The sequence below is a fragment of the Protopterus annectens genome, chromosome 12.part0 (genome assembly GCF_019279795.1).
Source record: "Protopterus annectens isolate FY-2018-M chromosome 12.part0, PAN1.0, whole genome shotgun sequence".
In the NCBI taxonomy this organism is placed as follows: Eukaryota; Metazoa; Chordata; order Ceratodontiformes; family Protopteridae; genus Protopterus; species Protopterus annectens.
In genome coordinates this window covers 747148455-747169862 of record NC_056746.1, presented here as the reverse complement: position 1 = coordinate 747169862, position 21408 = coordinate 747148455, and the positions used below count along the sequence as shown (strand labels likewise).

Genomic DNA, 21408 nt, shown 5'->3' with positions numbered 1-21408 from the left:
CTGGACTGGAAGTAGAGGGGAACCAAAGAAGATGAACGCTCAGTCAAGCGATTGCTAGTGATAGCTGTTGTAACATCATTAAATGGTCGAGTGGATTCCCTCGGCCATTAAAAAACGTTCCCGCTTGAGAAATCAGAACAATCACGTTCAAGTTTTTTCTTTTTTAATAGAAGCAATCTATTATCCAAAGCTGTCGTAGTAGTAATATCAGAACGAAGATTATTTAACTGAATGTCAGTCAAGATTAGACTAGAACATTGAGAGAGCTCATCAGGGAACACATTTATGCTATTAATAAGGAGAATGAGACGAACGCTCTGGCAAATCAAGTCTTACAGAGAGATAGCACACATGTTTTTAACTTTTTAGTATTGGAACATATTTTCAGTACAGAAAGATTAGGGTGTATGCAGAACAATACAGAAAAGGAAGTACAGTGGATAATTAAATTAGCAGCAGACAGGGGTCATGGTCTCAATGACAAAGTTTCTTTGAGACCATTTTTAATAGATAAGCCTTTTAAACACTGATGGAGTTACACACAACTATATTAATTATGATTAAATAATAGTTTTTTGTGTGCATATATAGATATATGTTTTTTAATATATTTTTATATATAGACATTTTTGTCTACTTATAATATTTTTAGTAGTTACTGAATGTGATGTGTTAATTTCTCCTCTTTATATGTACCAATGAATAAGCATTTTATTATCCAAGTCTTTGTAGCAGCTATCCAATAGGAGTCTCTTTAATACTATATAAAATGTCTAATGGAGATATATAATTAAGTCTGATGAAGCGTCCTGTGGACGTGAAAGCGCTCACTGTTTACTTTTGTCTCAATAAACCTCGTTTTTGGAATATTTTTGAAGTTTATTTGGTTGGCTTCGATTGTCGTGGTGTATCCTCTTTATATGCTGTTTGAAGTCTCTGAATGAAATGAATGTAGCTAAAAAGAAAATCTATCATACTTTGAATGACTTTTTTATAAAAGACACAATATCAGTGGATGAGTTTATCTTAATATGGCTTCCCCTAGAATTCCTTCCCTGTTCAGTGTACCTAAAATACACAAATCTGTGGATAATCCTCCTATGATTCCTATAGTAGACGGTAGGAATTTGATTACATCAGGATGTGCTAAACATTTTGGACACTACACTTAAGGGTTATTTATAAAGGGAAGATCAAATCTGTAAAGACTCATGGCCTTTTTTGAGTATTAACAATTTGGAACTTTTTGAGAAAGACATACTAGTCACCACAGATGTCAAAGATTTGTACACTGTCATACCCCAAGGACTGGGAATTCAGTGGGTTTTGCAGTTTTTGCACGAGAAAAGTGTTTCTCAAAGCAAATTATATTTATATGAAGTATTATTAGACCTGGTCCTTAGGAATAATTATATATATTTTGAAGGCAGGTTTTTAGGTTCATAGGTAGGTACTAGGCTATTGGCCCTGGAGCCTATACAAGCCCAGCCAAAAAGGTGCCCTGGCTTTTGCCATCCTTACTTTTCTTATTATATTAGTGTTCATAAATTTTTTTTTTTTTTTTTTTTTTTTTTTAAAAGAACGTGGGGGTAGCAATGGGCTCACCATGTGGGGCTGTCTTTGCCAATATGGTGATGGCACATTGGAAGCATAATTTTGTACTAATGAATATAGCTGTAAAGTACGGTTATATACAAGGTACCTGGACATTTGTATCATCTGGAAGGGGACTGAACAAGAGCTATCAGAGTTTATTGATTATATAAATAATACAACCCAATTTTTAAAGTTTAGTCAGGATGAGAGTCATGAGGAACTTTATTTGGATGTTCATTTAATGAAAGACTGAATCAAAAAATGTGTCAATTTATTGAAAACCCACATATTCGAACGTATTCTTGCACTTTACCAGCACACACCCTTATCACCAGAAGAGATCAGTGGTGAAAGGCCAGCTTATGAGAGCTGCAAGGATGGTGTCGGAGGAAACTGAATTCATTAAGGAGTGTGATATGTTCTCAAGGAGCGGATATCCACCGGATCTGTTGAGTGAGGTTAAAATGGAAGTTATGAATAAAAGGGAGAATATTTTTTACCACCCCATTTTGTTTAATAATGATGATGATACAAGTAAATTTAATAATTCACTTAATGGTAATGAGAATACAGCAGTTTCTAGTCAGGATCATAATGTACTTGATAATTTGGATGTAGTGAATAATTTCAGCACCCAGTACAGTTTGGGCTTCATTACAGCCAACAAAATTTAATTAGATGGGTACTAAATAAAAATTGGCAAATATTACTGAATGATAAGCAGATTAGAATGAAAGTGAGTGTTACACCTAGTATAGTGCATCGAAAGGGTTCTAATTTTAAAAATATTTTTGGGAATATGAACTATGAGAAAAAAAGTAATTCAGGGGCAATGTTTAGATGTGGTTTTTGCCCCTATTGTACTAAAATAAAAACAGGGAATACATTCACGGTAAGAGTGGATGTTTTTCAGTTGAAAAATAAGTACAACTGTAATTCAAGATTTGTGGTTTATCTGGCTACTTGCGAATTCCGTCTCGGGTTCAAGACGGAAAGTAGACTCAGAGACAGAATTTAGGAACTCAAATATAATATTAAGAAAAGTAAGGATACTAGTTCTTTGGCGAAGCATATTAGTGAATGCCCAAATCACTCATTCAAATAAATGGTGATAGACCAGATTCAGTCTGATCCAAGGGGTGGACCTTTACACCTTCATCTGGAAAGGAAGGAGTTGCTTTGGCAACTCAGACTGAATGCATGTTCATGGTCAGGGCTGAATGAGCTTAGTTACATTTACTCTCTGCTTAAATTAAGGGCCTTAGAAAGATAGGATAAAGCTTCATTTCATTTTATTTCAACATCCTTTGACTACTTTTTGTGTATTGCATGTTTCATATGATTCATATATAATTTTAAGTTCTTTTGAGTAGTGACAATATGGTTATTGCGGAGTGTAAATTCATGTTTTTTTATCAAAAAGTGAATTTTAATATGAAAACATACATGGTTTTAAAGAAATACCTTTAGGTAAGGTAACAGTGAAATTTTAAGGAATTTTTGTATCTGTCACTTTAATATAGGATTGACTAGTTTGTAATTGGCTGATTTAACTAATTACTAGGGAGGTTTGTTTGTTATAAAAGACTGAATGACTTGAACTGTTATCTGATGAAGTCCAATTGTTTTTGAACATACGAAAGTGCTAATCATTAAAGTTTCTGGTTAACTTCTACGCTTAGCTTTGGAGTTTTGTCTTTTACAACAATAGTCTGTAATCACTTGAAGAGCTCCTGGGCACTGAAGATGGTTCAGAGAGTTGAGTGCCTTAATCAGAGCAAGCATCTCTTTGATATTTGTGTGCTTACATCTGTCCTTAGTGTCCCAGACCCCCAGGACTTGTATCGCTCCTGAAAATTCTCCCCAAACAAAGTTAAACACATCTGTGGTGACTGACTGCTATGGAGCAGGGAGAGAGAAGGGGAGACCTGGATTTAAGGAGATCTACTGTCTCCACGAATATATTTCTCTTCTGACAAACCCCAGCATGGGGATTTGAAAAGATAAGGGGTGTTTGATGCTGGGACCAAAGAGATTTCAGATACCGATGTATCTTTCTCATGTGGAGTCTTGCCAGGGGTATCAGAAGGATCACAGATGTTATGACACCTCAAATGTTGAGGTATTCCTCACAGTGATCAAGGTCTTAAAGGAAAACATTAGAAATAGTTCTAGATAACCTTGAAAAAGGCTCTGCATAGACAAACAAGTTATCTAAATATGGAAAAATGTGGATACTCTTTAGCCTGCCATGAGGTATAATCGGAGCTAGACACTGAGAACAGTCTTGGGACAGTGGACAGTCCAAAGGGTAAAGCAGAAAACTGATAATGTGATCCAGACACACACAAACAAAACCTTAAGTCTGGATGAATAGGGATGTGATGACACGCATCTTTTAAGTTTAGTGATAACAGGAAACTTGAAAAAGAAGAGGCAACAGGTTGTGAAGTGACAATATTTTGAATTTTGGCACTGTCACAACATGTTTAAGAAAGAAAGATCCAGAACTGCTCTCAAAGCATTTTCTTTCTTGGCACTAGAAGCATCCTTGTATAAAATCCCTTCCACAACCTGGGAAGGAGGAATTGGTTTCTATTCCTCTTTGGGACAGCATGTGATAAACAACAGGTAGAAAAACATTTCTGATCTGCAGGATGAGGAATGGTCCACTGGAAAGGGGGAATTTCCTCACACTGCCATATATAACCTTGACAAATATTTCAGACAACTGGGTACTGAAAAGCAATCTGTTGCCAAAGAGAAAAATGGAGAATCAGACTTTCTGGAAGAGAAAACGGGCCAGGGTGGAAGGGGGTCAAAGTCTTTTGAATAGTCATTCAGACTTGGACAGCCCTTGGTTTTGGGAGGTTTGAGAATTCTTTTTGGAACCCCCTTGCCATTTCTTCTTAACATCAGTTTACCTGAATTTTGTTGTGGCTGTTCATTCTGTTTTTGTCAAAATTGGATGAGGAGAAAGAAAATCCCTTGGAGAATTTGGAAAAAGAGGTCTGAAAAATCTTAAGAGATTCCTTGGATCAGTTTGCCCCTTTCATCACACTTTATCATCTTTGCAGCAGAGGGGCCAGACACTAAACCCCAATCCAAGGATGAATTTAAAATTTCATTTTTATATCTGGGAAGCTCTGAGGATGCAACCAAGCAAACTTCCTTAAAACAGTACCAGCTTCCATAGCCCAGGAAGAAGTCATACCTCTCAACCTGGAAACATCAAAAATCTGGACAAGACCCATGAAAAATAGGTACAAATCTGTAAGCGGATTAACATAAAATTTGCATAAATAATTATGTAACCCCACCCACTCCAGTGGAATTGTGGGATGCCAACTTTCAAATGCAAACTGAAGGACAACCAAAATATGCCCCCCCCTCAGCCCAAACCCTGTACTAAATGGTAACCATTTTTTGTGTGTAGCAATGATGTTCACTGGACACATTTTAAACATCGCTTGTATAATCTTAGAAAAGTTGCTAGAATAAAATGTTTTGTTACCAAACTTACCATGCATTTTTCTGAAAGACAGGAAGACAAACTTAAATGGCTATCATTACTTCATTTAGTGCATTCAGTTCTCACCAATTTACCAGAAACAAACAAATTTTAAGAGGAACAGACCAAAAGTATGAGCCAAACATTCCAGACACACACAGTTTCTCCTGTTGTTAAGTAATGTTAGACAGACATGCATGGTTTCCTGTTTCTTTTTGATAGGAAAATTGGGCCAACTGTGTTACTAATGGAAGTAGCTGCTTCCCGAAGAATGGGCACAGCATTTTGACACAACAAGGAAGCCTTCCCTATTCCCTCTCCCAGAACTGACAAGAGTGGCTCTCCCTTGCCCAATGAGGGGAACAGCCACAGAGGATGTGGCTAACCCCCGGTCTATAGAGGCTGCAGGTGCTACACCAGAGGGATTCTGTTAACTAAGTGTACAACAAAAAGCCACAGCAGAGTTACCCACCTATGGCTGAGACAAACTGCTAGCCTGCTGTATTGACAAAGACCGTTTTGCTTAACTTTTTTCTTTTTGTGGCTGGAACTGACTATAGGACCAGTAATCTGTTCCACAGTCAAGCCAAACTGGTGCCTCTTTCCCAGGAAGGCAAGCAGCAAATGCAGGCAGAACTACCTGTCCACAAAAGTTACTTTTTTTTACAGAAAAAAAAAAACAGTAAAAAGCTCAAACACTATGGCAGCCCATAACAGAAAAATAAAAAAAAAAACTCTCCACAGAAAATGTTTTCAGTTAATTTACAATATCTTTAAATTGACGGAAAGAAACAATAGCTCCTTTTAAAAGAATGTTAGTCTCGAGACAGTCCATTAAATGACAGCACTCCTATCTTTAAAATAACTTTGCAGAAGAGGAAGGTGAAAAATATCAAAAAAATTAAGAAAATGGAAGTTTTCCCCCCAAAAGGAACTCATCTGCCCAGCAAAGAAAAGCACAAGCTGACTGTCGATCCTCTAAATCCTCAGAGGAGTGTACTAGTACTTCAGCAGCAGTAAAGCTCTGAAGGGCTTCACACTCAAATGTGTCTTCTAGTTAGCTCAGCTCGAGCTAATTGTCAGTTTGGTAGCGTGGAATGTGCCCTAAAGCTTTGGAAGCTGGCCTTTTACATCCTTGGCAGGATATAACCCATACAGCTAAGGCTACTGCAGCAGTCAGTGGAGTAAATACAAAACCCAGTAGATTTAACATGGAATATACAACACAATCATTCTTTAACAGCACTAAACACAGATTATATAAAAACAATTTTTGTAAACTTCATTTTTAAACAAGCGTGGCATGCATCTTTATACATGCAAACACTCTTGCTGGAAACTGTTTCAAGAGTTTTTGTAAAAAGTAACTTAAAACTGACAATATATGTGGAAGTCTAAACGTCTCCCAATATTGTGCATTTATTATAACATGCAGCCAGTTTGCAGTTCTATTACTGACTGGGTAAGTGCTAAAGCTGTAATGTTTCTACAGCTGTTAAATAACTAGGTTAATTGTCAACCCACTAAATTACCCATCTGGCAAAAAGCTAACCACCACATATATTTTTTTCCTGCCAAAATATTGATTTAATTGGCAGTTAGTTACTTCAGAATTGTTTATAAATCACAAAAAAATATATATTTTATCTGTAAGGTAAGAACTATGTGTTGCCTGCATGCTGTAATTAAAGCAGGATGGTGGGAGGTGTTTCAATACGGCTTCTACATTTGACAGGAGATTTAAAAGATATCTGTAAACTAATATGAGAAAAAACTTTGTTTTCAACAAGACTGGTGTACAAAGATGAATATGAATATTATTGTTGAAAAATTAAGAAAAGAAAACTCTGTGCTGCACACATCAGTAAATGAGCCAGTGATATATTGGATTAGGTCAACAATACTGCAAACACTTAGGCATAACATACAAGTTATCTGAAAGAAGTCTATTAATTTTCCAGCAATACAAAGGACATTGAAATTAAATCATTTATATGAAATGAAACATAATACATGTTGAAGAAATGTAGGCAACAAAAGAAGACAAATGCTTTTACCTTATGGTACAGCTTTTGCTTGGTATTAACAGACTCCAGGTATGTTAGATTTTGCTTGAATATGTGAATATCTGGCTGTAAAAACGATTGACCAAAAGCCTGGATGGGGAAAACGGTAAATATGACATGAACTGTAACTGTTCAGGTTCCAAAAACAATAAGAAATCCTGCCCATTCTCATTTTAAATCTGAGCTGTACAACTGTAGGTAATTTGTATTATAATCTTAACATATTTCTTGCTTCATTATTCATGTTCTTCCACCACTGCTGATGCAGCTACAACAGGAAACAGTGCATCCTTCACTAGAAGAAAACTGCACAAGGCAAGAAAATGGTTTTCCTAGTTTAACTTTATACAAATGCCTGATAGTGAAGTAACATCAAACTCACCAAAATGGAATCATGAAATCATCTTAAACAATAACAGTTTACTTTGTAGCCCAGGTTTCACAAGGAGGGAAGCAATAGCAACAGACGGCTTTCTTCCTGGGGGAGGGGTATAGGATCAAGCTATTGCGGCTGTGACAGGATTAACTGCAGTGAGAGACTCTAGGCCAACCAGCAGTAAGTTCAAAGAGGTGCAGACTTCTAAAATAGAGATGAGCCAGTATCATAATTCTCAACTGCTCAATTTTGGCTGATACTTTTGGTCTGCTCCTCATAAAACTTGTGACTTTATGACAAATTACTGAGGATTGAAATTACTAAATGTGACAGTTATTCAAGTTTCAGAGTTCATAACCTTCAGAAAACTTAAGCCCATGCAAAACCTGTTACTGCAACAACAAAGTTTATAAGAGCAATATTTAAAATATATCCCTGATTTTTTTGGCCTTTTACTTCCATTACTTTTGGGTTTGGCTCAAACTTATTGTGCTAAGAGGTTTTGAGGTATTGCCCTGCAGAAGTGGGGACATGACATGGGCAACTGAAGCTACACAGTGCACACCTCCAGGGCAGAAAAGGAGGACTGTAATTGTTTGGTTGTCCCTCAAAATGCCTCTAAAATGGCAGCATATGGAGGCTCTAACTGGCAGAATTTAGTGAGGTGACCCAAAAGTGTTATTACAAAAAGTGTCTTACTGAAAAAATAAATGCATGCAAATGCACACTAACTTTCTTTGTATTCTTATGCAGTCATGCTAACTATACTGGTAAAGTTAAGCACCCAACAAGGGCAAGGAATCTTCCCTGGTTATGAATTATGGTATTAAAAGAGCATAAAAGGGAAATCAGTCCTGTTGTCCGTTCTTTACCATTAGTTGTCCTGGAAGAATGTGGTCCTTGAAGGCTGTCAGAGCATTCTGTACAGCTAACATTTCTTTCTGATTGATATGCAGGTGCATTCGACTTGGGTTCCATTTGTCCTGAATGCACTTCCCTGCCAGGTGAGCCCCCCATGCATTGTCTGATGCATCTGTTAGGGTTTGGGAAGCAGGGGGTAGAGTGAATGGTAGTCCCTTGTTTTGGACTACAGGCCTCTGCCCACCAAAGGAACTCTAACCATAGACAAGGTATGACAGGAATCATTGTTTCTAGATCCTAAGAATGTTGCCACCATAAGCTTTTTAGATACCATTGTAGTTTCCTCATATGCAGTCTTGCATACAGAATTAGTAGAATGCAGGAGGCAGTGAACCCAAAGGCTTGCAGTATTTGCCTTGCAGAAAGCAGGGTTTTTGTGGTCATTAGTTTGAAGTTGTCAAATGAATTTGTTTCTCTGGCGTGAGGAAAGCCATCTGGGAAGTTGTGTTCAAGCTTGCTCCCAGGAATATAATTTGTTGACAGGGTTCCAGATGTGATTTATTTTCGTTTATGGTGTACCCCAGACAAGTTAGCACCTTTTCTAGAAATGCCAGATGATTCAAAAGTATGTCCTGACTTTCTGCCTGAATTAGACAATAGTCCAGGTATGGTTATATTTGAATATTTCTTTGCCTGCAAAATGCAATGACGGGAGCAAGGCACTTTGTGAATATCCTGGGTGCAGTAGATAAGCCAAACAGCAGTGCAGAGAACTGATGGTGCATGCAGCCTGTTTTGAAGCGTAGGAATCTTCTGCAAGAGTCCCCGATTGGGATGTGCAGGTAGGCTTCCTTTAAATCCAGTGTTGCCAATCAGGCATCTTTGCCTAGCACAGGAAGCAAATGGTGAAAAGTTAGCACCTTGAATTTTGGAATCTCCAAAAAGGTGTTTAGAGTAGAGAGGTCCTGGATAGGACACCATGAATTGTCTTTTAAGTCTCTAGTAGAAAACCTTGTCCATTTTCCTCTTCTGGTACCAGTTCAATAGCCCCCATGCTTGAGAGAAAGTACTTGTTTTTGGGCCTCTGCCAACTGATTTGGGGGTAGGTCCGGCCACCCACTCGGTGTTGGAAATGTGTGGAAGTGAAATCTGTATCCCTGGGACACTATTTAAAACCCATTTGTCCTGGGTAATGAGTTCCCAGTTCTTTGCATGAAGAGCAATCTTTCCCCCCAAAGCGGCAGTCAGATAAGTGCTTGGAAATTTTAAAAGGAAGTCATGGAGACAGTTTACCATAGGGGGAGTCTTATTCTCAGACTTGGAAGTGGAGGCTCCCCCACCGCTTAGTTCTGCGAGTCCCCTGGGACTGAAACCTGGGGTTTTTGCTGTGTCTGGGTTTGGCTTGAGAAGACCTGGAAGGGGCTGGAAAGGACCACTTCTTAGAGGGCCAGTGCCTACTAAATCTAGGGGGCTGAACTTGTAAAAAACATCTTTAACAGTTTGCATAGATTTAGCTTTATCTTCCACCTTTTTAAGAACTTCCTCAGCTTTGTTGCCAAACAGGCAGTCCTGATTTAAAGGAGCATCCAACAATTTAGCTTCAGCACGATCAGGCAAAGATTGCTCCTTAAGCCAAGCATGCCTTCTGAGCACAGACCCAGTAACAGCAGCCCTGCAAGAGGCCTCTAATGAATCAAAACCACATTGCAAAGTGTTTTCCAACTTGTTCGGCAGAATGTATTAAATCCTGTAATTCTTTATTTTCCACACAGTCAGGAATCAACATAATTTTCTGTTTAAGCAGTCCAATAACATGTTGCTGATATTTTAACATATGAAACTGGCAGTTTAAGGCCAAGGTTGCAGAAGTGTAAACGTTCTTACCCCATCTATCCAGCGCCCTGGAGTCTCTATCAGAAGGGGTAGGAATTTTAGCAGTAGAAACCTTAATGCCCTTGAGCCCCTGTGAAATAGTTACTGGATCTGCAGTAGGATTTTTGAAAAGGAACTTGTGGGACTCAGGGACCTTGTAGTATCTGTCACGTTTACTGGGAGCAGGATGCAGGGAATCAGGGGCCAAACTGGATTCCAAGAAAGCATCATCAACAATGTCTAGTACAGGAGGAATAGCCAAAGGCCTATGCTGAGGTAGGAGAAGGAAATCCCCAAGCCGCTTTTTTGAATCAGAAAATTTCTGGCTTTCCCAGTGGAAATGCTCCCTTAGAGTATGTAAGGTTTCCCCAAAAGAAAAATCCTCAGGAGGGGAAGCAGAGGGAATAGAGTCCTCTGCATCAGAATCCTTATAAGTAGGTAAGGGCAAATCCAGGTCATCAGAAGAGTCAGAAAAAAACAGAATCCTGATCAGATTATTCATAATCAAGCTCAGTCCTTAGCCTCTTAGAAGAGGGGGAGGGGAAGAGTGGCTACCCCTGATTAGAGTTATTAGATTTTCAGCCATTCTTATTTGTTTTTTAGGCATAGAGACCTGAGCATGTCGCCTGGGCGTCAGTTTTTTTAGACATGGATCGAGATTTAGGTCTAAGTAATGAAGGAGGGGTCAATTTAATATGCAAGTCCATAGACCTGAATACACCCTCAGAAGCTGGTGCATGCACAGTGGCTCTGGACCCATCCAAGGTAGAGACATCCGCGGGTTCCATAGTTGAAGCATCTCACGGCATACCGGTCTCCGAATTGGCCTCAGTAGAGGCCTTGCGAGTCAGAAGTAGTGGGTATCATGGGCTGCGAAAGCACCTCACTGAGTACCGGTAAACTGGCAACTGGCTTAGGAGAAGCATCGTCGGCAGCTTTGGACCTCGGCGGCCTGTCTCTGTCATTATCTTTGCTTTTTTCGGAATCCCTGTAGTCGGATGACTAACTGACGACATTTCTGGATAATTAAACCAAGAACTAAAATATTTAGAGAGAAAAATATACAGACGATGGACAGTGAGCTGATTAAATAAAAGCACAAAACCGACAGCAAGGTACGTCCTGGTCAGGGCCTAGGCAAGGATACAGTACGAATGAAAATCTTTATGCTTTCCACAAGTAATGCAATTATTAACTTTTACTGACATTGGCAGGGAGCAACAAAGTTTCGCCAATGGGGTACTTAGCTTTTAGTTGAAGACTTCGGCTCTGAAACTCGAAAATGAAAATTTCAGGAGTAGGCTGACCGGCACTTGTGAACTGCTTCTGATTTGGGCACCACATGGCAAGAAAGACTGATGTAATGGCGTCAGCTGCATGTTTTATACCCCTGATGACCTGACATCATGGAAGAAGGGACAGCGACCGACGCAGGACCCAAGACTTTGTTAATCAGGCCGACTGAGGGCAACCTGCCAGCAGATTACCCAAATGTAATGACTGCAACAGTGAAACACTAAGAACATCATTAAAAGAAATGCCTTGCATAAGTACTTAAGAAGCTTAACCTTTTGAAATTAACTGCAAAAAAGGAGAAATGTGAAACAGAGTGCACCAGGCACAAGAATGAATAAAAGTTTAAAGTGACAAGTATGCTAAGTGAAAGCAGATGGATACCAATGCATGAATATCTAGCCAACCAACTCTCTCCTAGTCAGTCATTTCAATATTAGAAGCATTAGGTACATGAATTGCATGCACTTCTGGATGTCCACTCCCCCGAGATTCTCTGTTTATCTGAAACCTGGTTAAAACCTAACACTAAAAGACAATGAAGTGTTACCACCTGGGTACAACATACACAGGCTGGATCGTGCTTTGAGGAAGGGGGGTGGGGTAGCTGTACTCTATAAATCTGAGTTGAATGTCACCATAGATGTAATACAACCTCCTCAGATTAATAACTCAGATTCTTGCCACCAAATTGCAACTTAATAAAAATAAATGGATTAATATCTGTATGTACATTCCCCCAGGTAACAATATATCTACATTTGAAGATATCCTGCACTGGCTATCATGTCACTACCCCCAAGAAACCCTACTACTTGGAGACTTTAACACAGACTGGGGCACCTGTTCCTCAGAATCCCCAACCACCCATATTAACCTGCATGAATTTACACAAATCATATCCACCCCTACCAGGATAGGTAAACCCAACCAAAAAGAAAGTATACTTGACGGGGTACTCAGTCACCCCCAACTGTACACCTCTGGTACCCTCCTTAATGGCCTAAGCGATCACCTTCTCACATATGTAATTAAGCACAAAACCATTAATTCCCAACAACCCTTACTCAGAAATGTTAGAAACAATAAAAACTTTGACCCTGCCAAATTCCAACAAGAACTAAACTCATGTAATTGGTCTATCCTAAAACACCTCCTCTTAGAGGAAGCAGTAGCATGCTTTAACAAATTCCTTGAGATCCTTGATTTGCATGCACCTGTTCGTTCAAAGAGAACCAAGGCAAAAACTGCACCATGGCTTTCTATAGTCTAAACTCAAAATTACCCTTAGAAACAAAGCATGGCCTTTATGGCGTTCTTCTAAAGAACCTCAAGATCAAATTAAATACAGGCAATCCAGGAACAAAACCAAAAAATCAATTTTACAAGACAAAAAACAATACTACTGTAATTTACAGACAGTAAATCAAAATAACCCTCAGAAGTTTTGGGTAGGATTACATAATCTACTACATCCTGGACAAACTTCAACCCCAATCCCTGCGGAGACAATTCAAGCCCTAGCTAGCCAGCTAGCCAACAACCTCCTAGCTCCCCTGGTCCTGAAAGTAGCACCCCTAGAAACCTACTCGCGTTCAGTTTCCAACCAGTCGCCACTTCACTTATCCGTACCTTGATCAAAAAATTAAAACCCACTACACTTTCTGCTGATCAACTCCCTGCCGAGTAACTACAAAAATCAGCTGATGCTATTGCTTACCCCGTCTCAATACTAATCAATCGAACCATAGTAGAAGCTAAAATTCCCACCATCTGGAAAATATCCTATGTAATCCCATTTCACAAAGGAGGCAGCTCTACTGAATTCTCCAATTACAGGCCAATAGCTATACTCTCCCCACTTGCAAAGATTATGGAAAAATGTATTCATAGACAACTCATGCACCACCTAATCCAAAATCGCCTTATGGCAGACACTCAGCATGGCTTCCGTCCTCATCACAGCACTACTTCAGCCCTCCTAGCCTTTACTAACACCATAAACCATAATCGCAACAATAATTATATATCCTCAGCCCTCTTTTTGGATCTTTCCAAGGCATTCGATATGGTTGATCACCAACTTTTAATCCACACCCTGCAAACATTTTGTCTAGATACTGGAGCCCTCCAATGGTTTCAATCCTACCTGAATGGTTGACAGCAGGCTGTCCTCTGGCAGAACAAACTCTCTAACCTTCTACCTACCACCCTTGGAGTACCAAAAGGCTCTATACTAGGGCCCTTGCTGTTCTCAATCTTCATTAACGACCTTTATACTGTTATCCCAAACGTCAGGTGCATCCAATATGCTGATGACTACTCTGATTTTCTCAGCCACATCTCCAGTACAGTTATGGTCAGCTACCCAGACCACCTTTAATACAATAGAAAACTGGCTTTCTGTACATCGACTGATCCTAAATCCCAAAAAACTAAAATGCTGTTATTTTCACCAACACGTAGGTCTACCGCTTTCATCTTTACAATAAAATCAAATGATGGCACAATAATCTCCCCTGACCCATCTACAAAACTATTAGGTGTCATCATAGACAATAATCTCAAATTTGACCTACATGTTAACCAAACTATCAAAACCATCAATAAAAAACGAGGGTCACTTTACAGAATAAAAGCCTTCCTAACCCCTCCAGCTAAAATTGCCATAGCTCACTCTCACCTTCTTTCAACCCTTCTGTATGCATCCCTCTACTCGAATTTAAACAAGACTGTCCTTAAACTCTCAATTTGCTACAACCACATTGCCAGGTTTGCCACTGGGCTGCCTTTTAGGACACATCATTGCATCAATCTAAATCAGCTTGGGTGGCTTGAACTCCCCAGCCTAATCCAGTATAACCAACTGATTATGGCCTATAAAATCCTTTATAATCCGGACAATACTCCTGCACTTAAAAATATTATCACCCCCTATAACAATCCTAGACCACTTCGATCCTCTAACAAACTACTAATTCAGATAATAACACAGCCGGTGATTCTCTCTTTTCCAACTGTGTAAGTAGATCCTGAAACTCTCTTCCAGCTATTACCTTACTTTCCACCTTAGGTCAATTTAAAACTAGACTCAAACAACATTTGTCACTTAAATAGCTATGTCAATGTATCAAGCCTGGCAAACTCTCTCTAGAATGTGTAAAAATCTGTTAACTGGTTTACTGTGTAATTTAATTTAATCCTGATTTGCTTACTTATGTAATCTCTGTATGTTTGTAATATGTAATGCTGGTATTATGTAATGCTACATCTGCTTAACCTTGCGGCTTTTCTCCCCGGGCCTCCGCTGAAAATGGACATGCATCCAGTCGGACTAACCCGGTCAACAAATGTAAAATAAAAATAAACAAACAGACACAGACTGACAGGTCCAGAAACAGGATACTTAAATTATCTCCATAACAATGCAATTAAGTCCTTAAAAATGACAAATGAAAAATATGTTATTAGTTGGGCAATATTTAGGCAAAAATGTATAAAGATAGCTCTGGAAATTGTAGCTTTAGGTTTAGTCCTGGATGCACCACAGCCTCTTGTGAGCCTTCTGAACTTCTGCTGTAGTTAGACGCAGGTCCCAGAGTAGTAAACCTTAATCACTGACTATCAATGATGAATTGCAAGCTTTTTGTGTTCCACAACAACTTGTTTTATCAGAATAAAGGTTCATAGGAGATGACTAGGCTAACAACTTAACAGCCCCTGCAAGCCTAGCCAATATAACCAGATTATAGTCAATATATGGCTTCTAGGAGCAAAAGGATAGCATGGGTTTGTGCCTATCCCTTGAGTATGTTAGACAGCCCTTGTTCATAAGGGAAATAGGAACTTCCCCAGATGTGAATTTGCAATTCCCCATGCATTGATCTAAACAGTGTTTGAAGAGGGCCATGGAAAGGTTCTGCTTAACATGAATAGGAAAGCCTATCTCAAAGAAGGGGCAATCTCTGAGACACACACACACCTGTCTCAGAGATTGCCCCTTCTTTGAGATAGGCTTTCCTATTCATGTTAAGCAGAACCTTTCCATGGAAAGGTATTGCTTAACATGAATAGGAAAGCCTATCTCAAAGAGGGGGCAATCTCTGAGACACACACCTGTCTCTCCAGCATGTTTTGTTTGAATCGCTGACTTATGTTTAGATCCCTAGATTGGGTGACCCTCACACTCTTTGACTTATGATGTGCAGCAGTTCCATCAGAGCTGGATTTCGGAGTGCCACGTAGGATAGGCATAGGTCACCCCTTAAGTTAATAGGAGACAGAGAAAAGGGATAGGTCTTTTAGTCTATCCTCACAGGACATGTTGTTTACTCCCTGTGTTTTCTTTGTGAGGAACCTCGGTGATTGCTCCAGCTTCTGTGCATCAAGCACGTACCAAATGGTGCACAATACTCTCATTGGTCTGATGACAGCCAAGTACAGCAGGATTATAATTTCCTTGAATCTAGATGCCATACCTTTACTTATGAGTTATGCCACACAGGACGTCTTCACCACTGTGGACAGATGGTGGTCTAAATTCAGGCTTACTAGCTATCTGTGTAACTACATCTCTCACCTGTGAGTCTACTCTTAGGGGTGTGCTATTGATGTTTTAATCTGCAGGATTACCTGACTTCCCAATGGGTATGACAATGCATTTTGTTTTAGGCCATGGCTCAGGCACCAATCATTTGTCTGATCTACACCCTCTTGAAGGATATTTACATCGCTGGGGGGGGTTTAATGATTGCCTCCAGCTTGCAGTTGTTGGCAAACAGTTATCTAGAGGCTTTCCATATTGGGCTTGACTTCAGAGAAGTATATTCTGAATAGGGGTGGTCCCCAGCACTGAGCCCTGTGGCACAACACTAGTAACTGGCCTTTTGCTGGATCTGGATTCACCCACTTTAAACCATGTATCCTGTCCATGAGCCAAACTGACTATCCATCTGGTGATGTAGGGACTTACACACCCAGTTTTGTGAGTTTATTTATAATACCTGATTGGGAAATTATGTCAAATGCCTTGAGTATGTCAAGGTTAGCGGTATGTACCGTTTTACCCTCATCCATGGCATTTGTGACTTTCTCAAAGAAATCCACCAGATTCAGTAGGCATGACCTGCCCTTGACAAAGCCAAACTGAGATGGGTCTAGTGTTTGGAGGTTTCCTTTGTCATTATCAGCTCCATAATAATCCTTTCATGTCCTTACATATAACAGTCAAACTTATGGGACTGTAATTGCACTAGTCAGTAGATGGTCCCCCTTTATGCAGAGGGATATCCTCCACCCTACTGGGACATGGCCAATCTGGGGGATGTAGAAAAACAGATAACGAAGTAGGCAGCTAACAATACCACAGATCCGGATAAAAGGAAAACTCTTCTTTATTCAATTAAGCGCTTTCGTCACACTCCACTTGACTTCATCAGAATACAAAGTGCAAAACACTGCTTAAATAACCGATCCTATCCTACACATTACTTGCATCATTTCACACAGGAAATTAACAATGAATGACATGACAAGGTAAAACACATTTTAAAGGAACCACAACACAAAAAGTACAGTTTTGTACCTACCATAAATGTAGATGTCCGATAGATATGCAACTGCAGTCCTGACATATGGGTTGTCCTGCCTCAGGCAGCCCTTCGGTCGGCCAGATTCCAAAGTCTGGGTCCAGCGTCGGCCAATGTCGCCTCCTCCCCGACGTCAGAGCGGCTGGAGTATAAAGGCATCAGCCGACGCCATCTTCTTCAGTGTTTCTTGCCCCAGATGCCAGGTGCCCTCCAAGGAAGGCTAAATTTTGTGAATGGATAAACAGATAAAACCAGACATGCACAGCAGTAATAAACAGATACACCATAATATATATATATATCCCCAGCTGATAGGTAAGGGGAAAAAGGACCCAAAAGGGGAAAAAAGAGGGGTAGGAGGGAGGGAAAACCTGACTGCAGTTGCATATCTATCGGACATCTACATTTATGGTAGGTACAAAACTGTACTATGTCCTTCAAGAATGCAACTGCAGTCCTGACATATGGGTTGAATACCATAGCCAAGCTGGGGGTGGTAGGACTAAGCAAGAGATGGTGTAGCTAGAAGGCCCTGCAAGACTGCCGAAGCAAAGCCTGCTCGGGATCTGGAGTATAATGGCAGGTTGTAGTGTTTGGTAAATGTTTGCACGGAGCTCCATGTAGCAGCCTCTAGAATATATTTTGTAGCCACTCCTCTTAGAAAAGCTGTGGATGTGGCCATAGCTCTGGTGGAGTGTGGTCTAATATTAGCTGGCACACTTTTTCCATGAAAAGAATAACAGAATCTGATGCAGTGTCCAATCCATTTTGAGATAGTTTGGTGACTGCTTTTCCCTGCACTCCAGCAGCATAGGCTACAAACAGTTGGTCAGACTTCCTGGTGGACTTTGTCCTGTCCAAGTAGTAGCGTAGTTGTCTGTGAATGTCTAAAGTATGCAGCAGCTTTTTCCCTTTATTTTGAGGGTTAGGAAAGAAAGTAGGCAGGTGAATTGCTTGGTTTAGAGACACTCTGGATATCACCTTAGGCATGAATGAAGGATTGGTCCTAAGGGAAACTCTGTCCTGATGAAAGATGAGAAAAGGAGGAACTGCCATGAGGGCCTGTATCTCAGAGACTCTTCTTGCTGAGGTGACTGCCAACAGGAAAACCATTTTCCAAGAGAGAAATTGCATTTCTGAAGATGCTGCTGGTTCAAAAGGAGGAAGAGTTACTTTTCCAAGATGTAATTGAGGTCCCACGCAGGAATTGGTTGCTTCCTTGGAGGTTTGATATTCTTTATGCCTCTTAGAAGCTGTCTTAGCAAGGGATGCGAAAACACAGGTGGATCACAGTTGTAATGTGCTGAGATAGCTGAAGCGTGGATTTTGATGGAAGAGTATGAGAGGCCACTGTGAAACATTTCTGCCAAGTATTCTAATATCTGAGGTATGTTCATCAGTGATGCATCCTGGCCCTTGACATTCCAGATGGTGAATCTCTTCCATTTGGCCGAATAGGTTTTTCTGGTGGAGGTTCTGCGTTCCTCCAGCAAAATTTCCTGAACTTTTTCGGAGAGGGAGTCATGGGTCTGAGTCATGGAACTCTACAAGCTGTCAGCTTTAAGGCTTGCAGGTTCTGATGAACAGTCTTGTAACTGTGTTGAGTCAGGAGCAGAGGCCATTGAGGCAAGGGCCACGGTTTGGTGTGAGTTATGCTCAGTAGTAGTGGATACCAGTGTTGCCTTGGCCAGTCTGGAGCTATCAAGATTCCTCTTGGTTGTTCTGCCTTGATCTTCAGTAACACCTTGGTGAGCAAAGGTAGCGGAGGGAATGCATAAATTGTTAGAGCATTCCAGCTGAAGGAAAGAGCATCCGTTCTCCAAGCTAGAGGATGGTGTATCCTTGTGCAGAACCTTTCCAGGTGATGATTGAGATGAGATGCAAAGAGGTCTATGTCTGGTCTTCCCCATGCAGATGTTATTTGTGAGAAAATGCGTGGGTGTAGCATCCATTCGTTTGGATCCAAGAAATTTCTGCTCAACCTGTCTGCCAGAACATTGTCCTTGCCCGGAACAAACTGGGATTGCAAGTAGATGTTCAGTTTCAGGGACTTTTCCCAAAGAATCATTGTTAGTCTGCAGAGAGGGTAGGAATGAGTGCTCCCTTGTTTGTTTATGTACCACATGACAGTGGTGTTGTCTGTCCTTATTAGCAGATGACCTTGCTGGAGAGATTTTCCAAAGGCTTCTATTGCATGTATCACTGCCAACATCTCTTTTTGATTTATGTGCTGATGCATCTCCATGGGAGTCCATTGCCCTTGAATGCATCTGCCGTCCATGTGCGCCCCCCATCCATGGTCTGAGGAGTCTGTTATAATAGTTTGACTTGTTGGAGGTTTGTTGAAAAGCATGCCTTCGTTTAAGTGACTTGCTTGAGCCCACCACAAAAATTCCCTTTGCAGGCATGGTATGAGTGGTATTATGTCTTCTAGGTTGTGGCTGTGTTGCGACCACAAGCTTTTTAGGTACCATTGCAGCTTTCTCATGTGTAGTCTTGCCAGAGGGATTAGAAGAATGCAAGATGCCATGAACCCGAGGGCCTGGCAAGGTCTTCCTTGCGGTCAGGTGGGTTAATTTTGCTAGGCCTTTGAAGTAAGCTGTAAAATGCACTTGTTTCTCCTCTGTGAGGAAAGCCATTTGTAGCTGTGTGTCCAGTTTTGCTCCTAGAAAAGTAATCTCTTGGGATGGCAGTAATCTTGATTTTTGAATGTCGACTGTGTATCCCAAAGCATGCAGCAATTGAATGACGTAATCCAAGTGTTTTATCAAGGTCTGTTTGCTGTCTGCTTGTATTAGGCAGTCGTCCAGGTAAGGGTATATTTGAATCCCCTGGAGTGTGCAATGTGCCACTACTGATGCCAGGCATTTCGTGAATACTCTGGGCGCAGTAGATAAGCCAAATGGCAATGCTGAGAATTGATAGTGCTCCGTTCCTGCAAGAAATCTGAGGTATCTTCTGCAACTGTGTCTGATAGGGACATGCAGGTATGCCTCCTTGAGGTCCAGAGTAACCAGCCAAGACCCCTTGCCCAGCATGGGAAGAAGTTGCTGTAACGTCAGCATCTTGAATTTTGGCACCATGAGAAAATAATTTAGAACGGACAAGTCCAATATAGGCCTCCATTGTTTTTCTTTTCTTGGAACAAGGAACAGTCTTGAATAAAATCCCTGGCCTTGTTCCTGAGGAGGAACCTTCTATTGCTTTTATTTGTAACAGCTTTGAGACTTCTATGAGTGCCTCTGCCCTTTGATTTTGTGGCAGGTTTGGCATGCCTTGTCCTGTTGGTAAGGTATGGAAGTGGAACCTGTAACCTCTGTCTATTATGTCCAGAATCCAATTGTCCTTTGTTATAATGTGCCAGTTTTTTGAGAATAGAGATAATTTTCCGCCTTGGGGTGCTTCTCTTTGAGCCTTGGTAGGAGGAGTGAAAGGTAAGTCATTGTGATTGTCCCTGTGGTGCAGGTGAACTACCTGTGCCACTTCTCTGATTTTGTGGTTGCCATTGGCATCCCGTGTAGGAGCCTCGGTATTGCCCTCTACCTCGTGCATGCCTGTTCTTTCCCCTTTGAAACTTGTCAGAGTCTGGAAAGGACCAATTCTTTGAAGGCCAATTCCTGCTGAACCTTGGTGACTGAACCTGGAGGAAATCCTTTACTGTCTGTACTGATTTTGCCTTCTCCTCAATAGATTTCAACACATCCTGAGCATTAGTACCAAAAAGCTTCTGTTTATCCACAGGTGCGTCCAGGAGCTTTACTTTAACATGATCTGGCAGTGGCTGTTCTTTCAACCAAGCATGTCTACGGATAACAGCCCCTGTCATAGCTGCCCTATATGAAGCCTCCAATGCATCATAACCACACTGTAGAAAATGATTACTAACCTGCTCGGTATTATGAACCAAATCCTGCAATGCCTTTCTATCTATAGGCTCAGGAGAGGCTATTTTTTCTGCAAATCATCCAGTAAATAATCCTGGTACTGAAACATATGAAAAAGGCAGTTAAGTGACCTCATGGCAAGGGTGGAAGAGGTATAAACTTTTTTACCCCATCTCTCCTTGCTTCCCTGTCAGCTGGCAGTGGATTCTTGGCTGAGGAGGTAGCCACTCCTTTGGGGCCCTGTGAAATAGTTTCTAGATCCACAGAGTGGGCCTTAAAGAGATGCTTGTGAGTGTCAGGGACCCTGTAATATCTGTCTGGCTTGACAGGCGCATGAGGGAGAGAATCAGGGGAAGCACTG

General features: G+C 40.7%; 1 protein-coding gene across 1 annotated transcript in view; it reads right to left on the bottom strand.

Moving 5' to 3' along the window:
- XPO6 (exportin 6) overlaps positions 1-21408 on the bottom strand; it is a gene marked incomplete in the record, with an annotated part of 1798279 nt that overhangs the window by 127461 nt on the left and 1649410 nt on the right. The window contains 1 exon segment of the mRNA XM_044089811.1: positions 7165-7263. Coding sequence (XP_043945746.1) covers positions 7165-7263 — 99 coding nt within the window.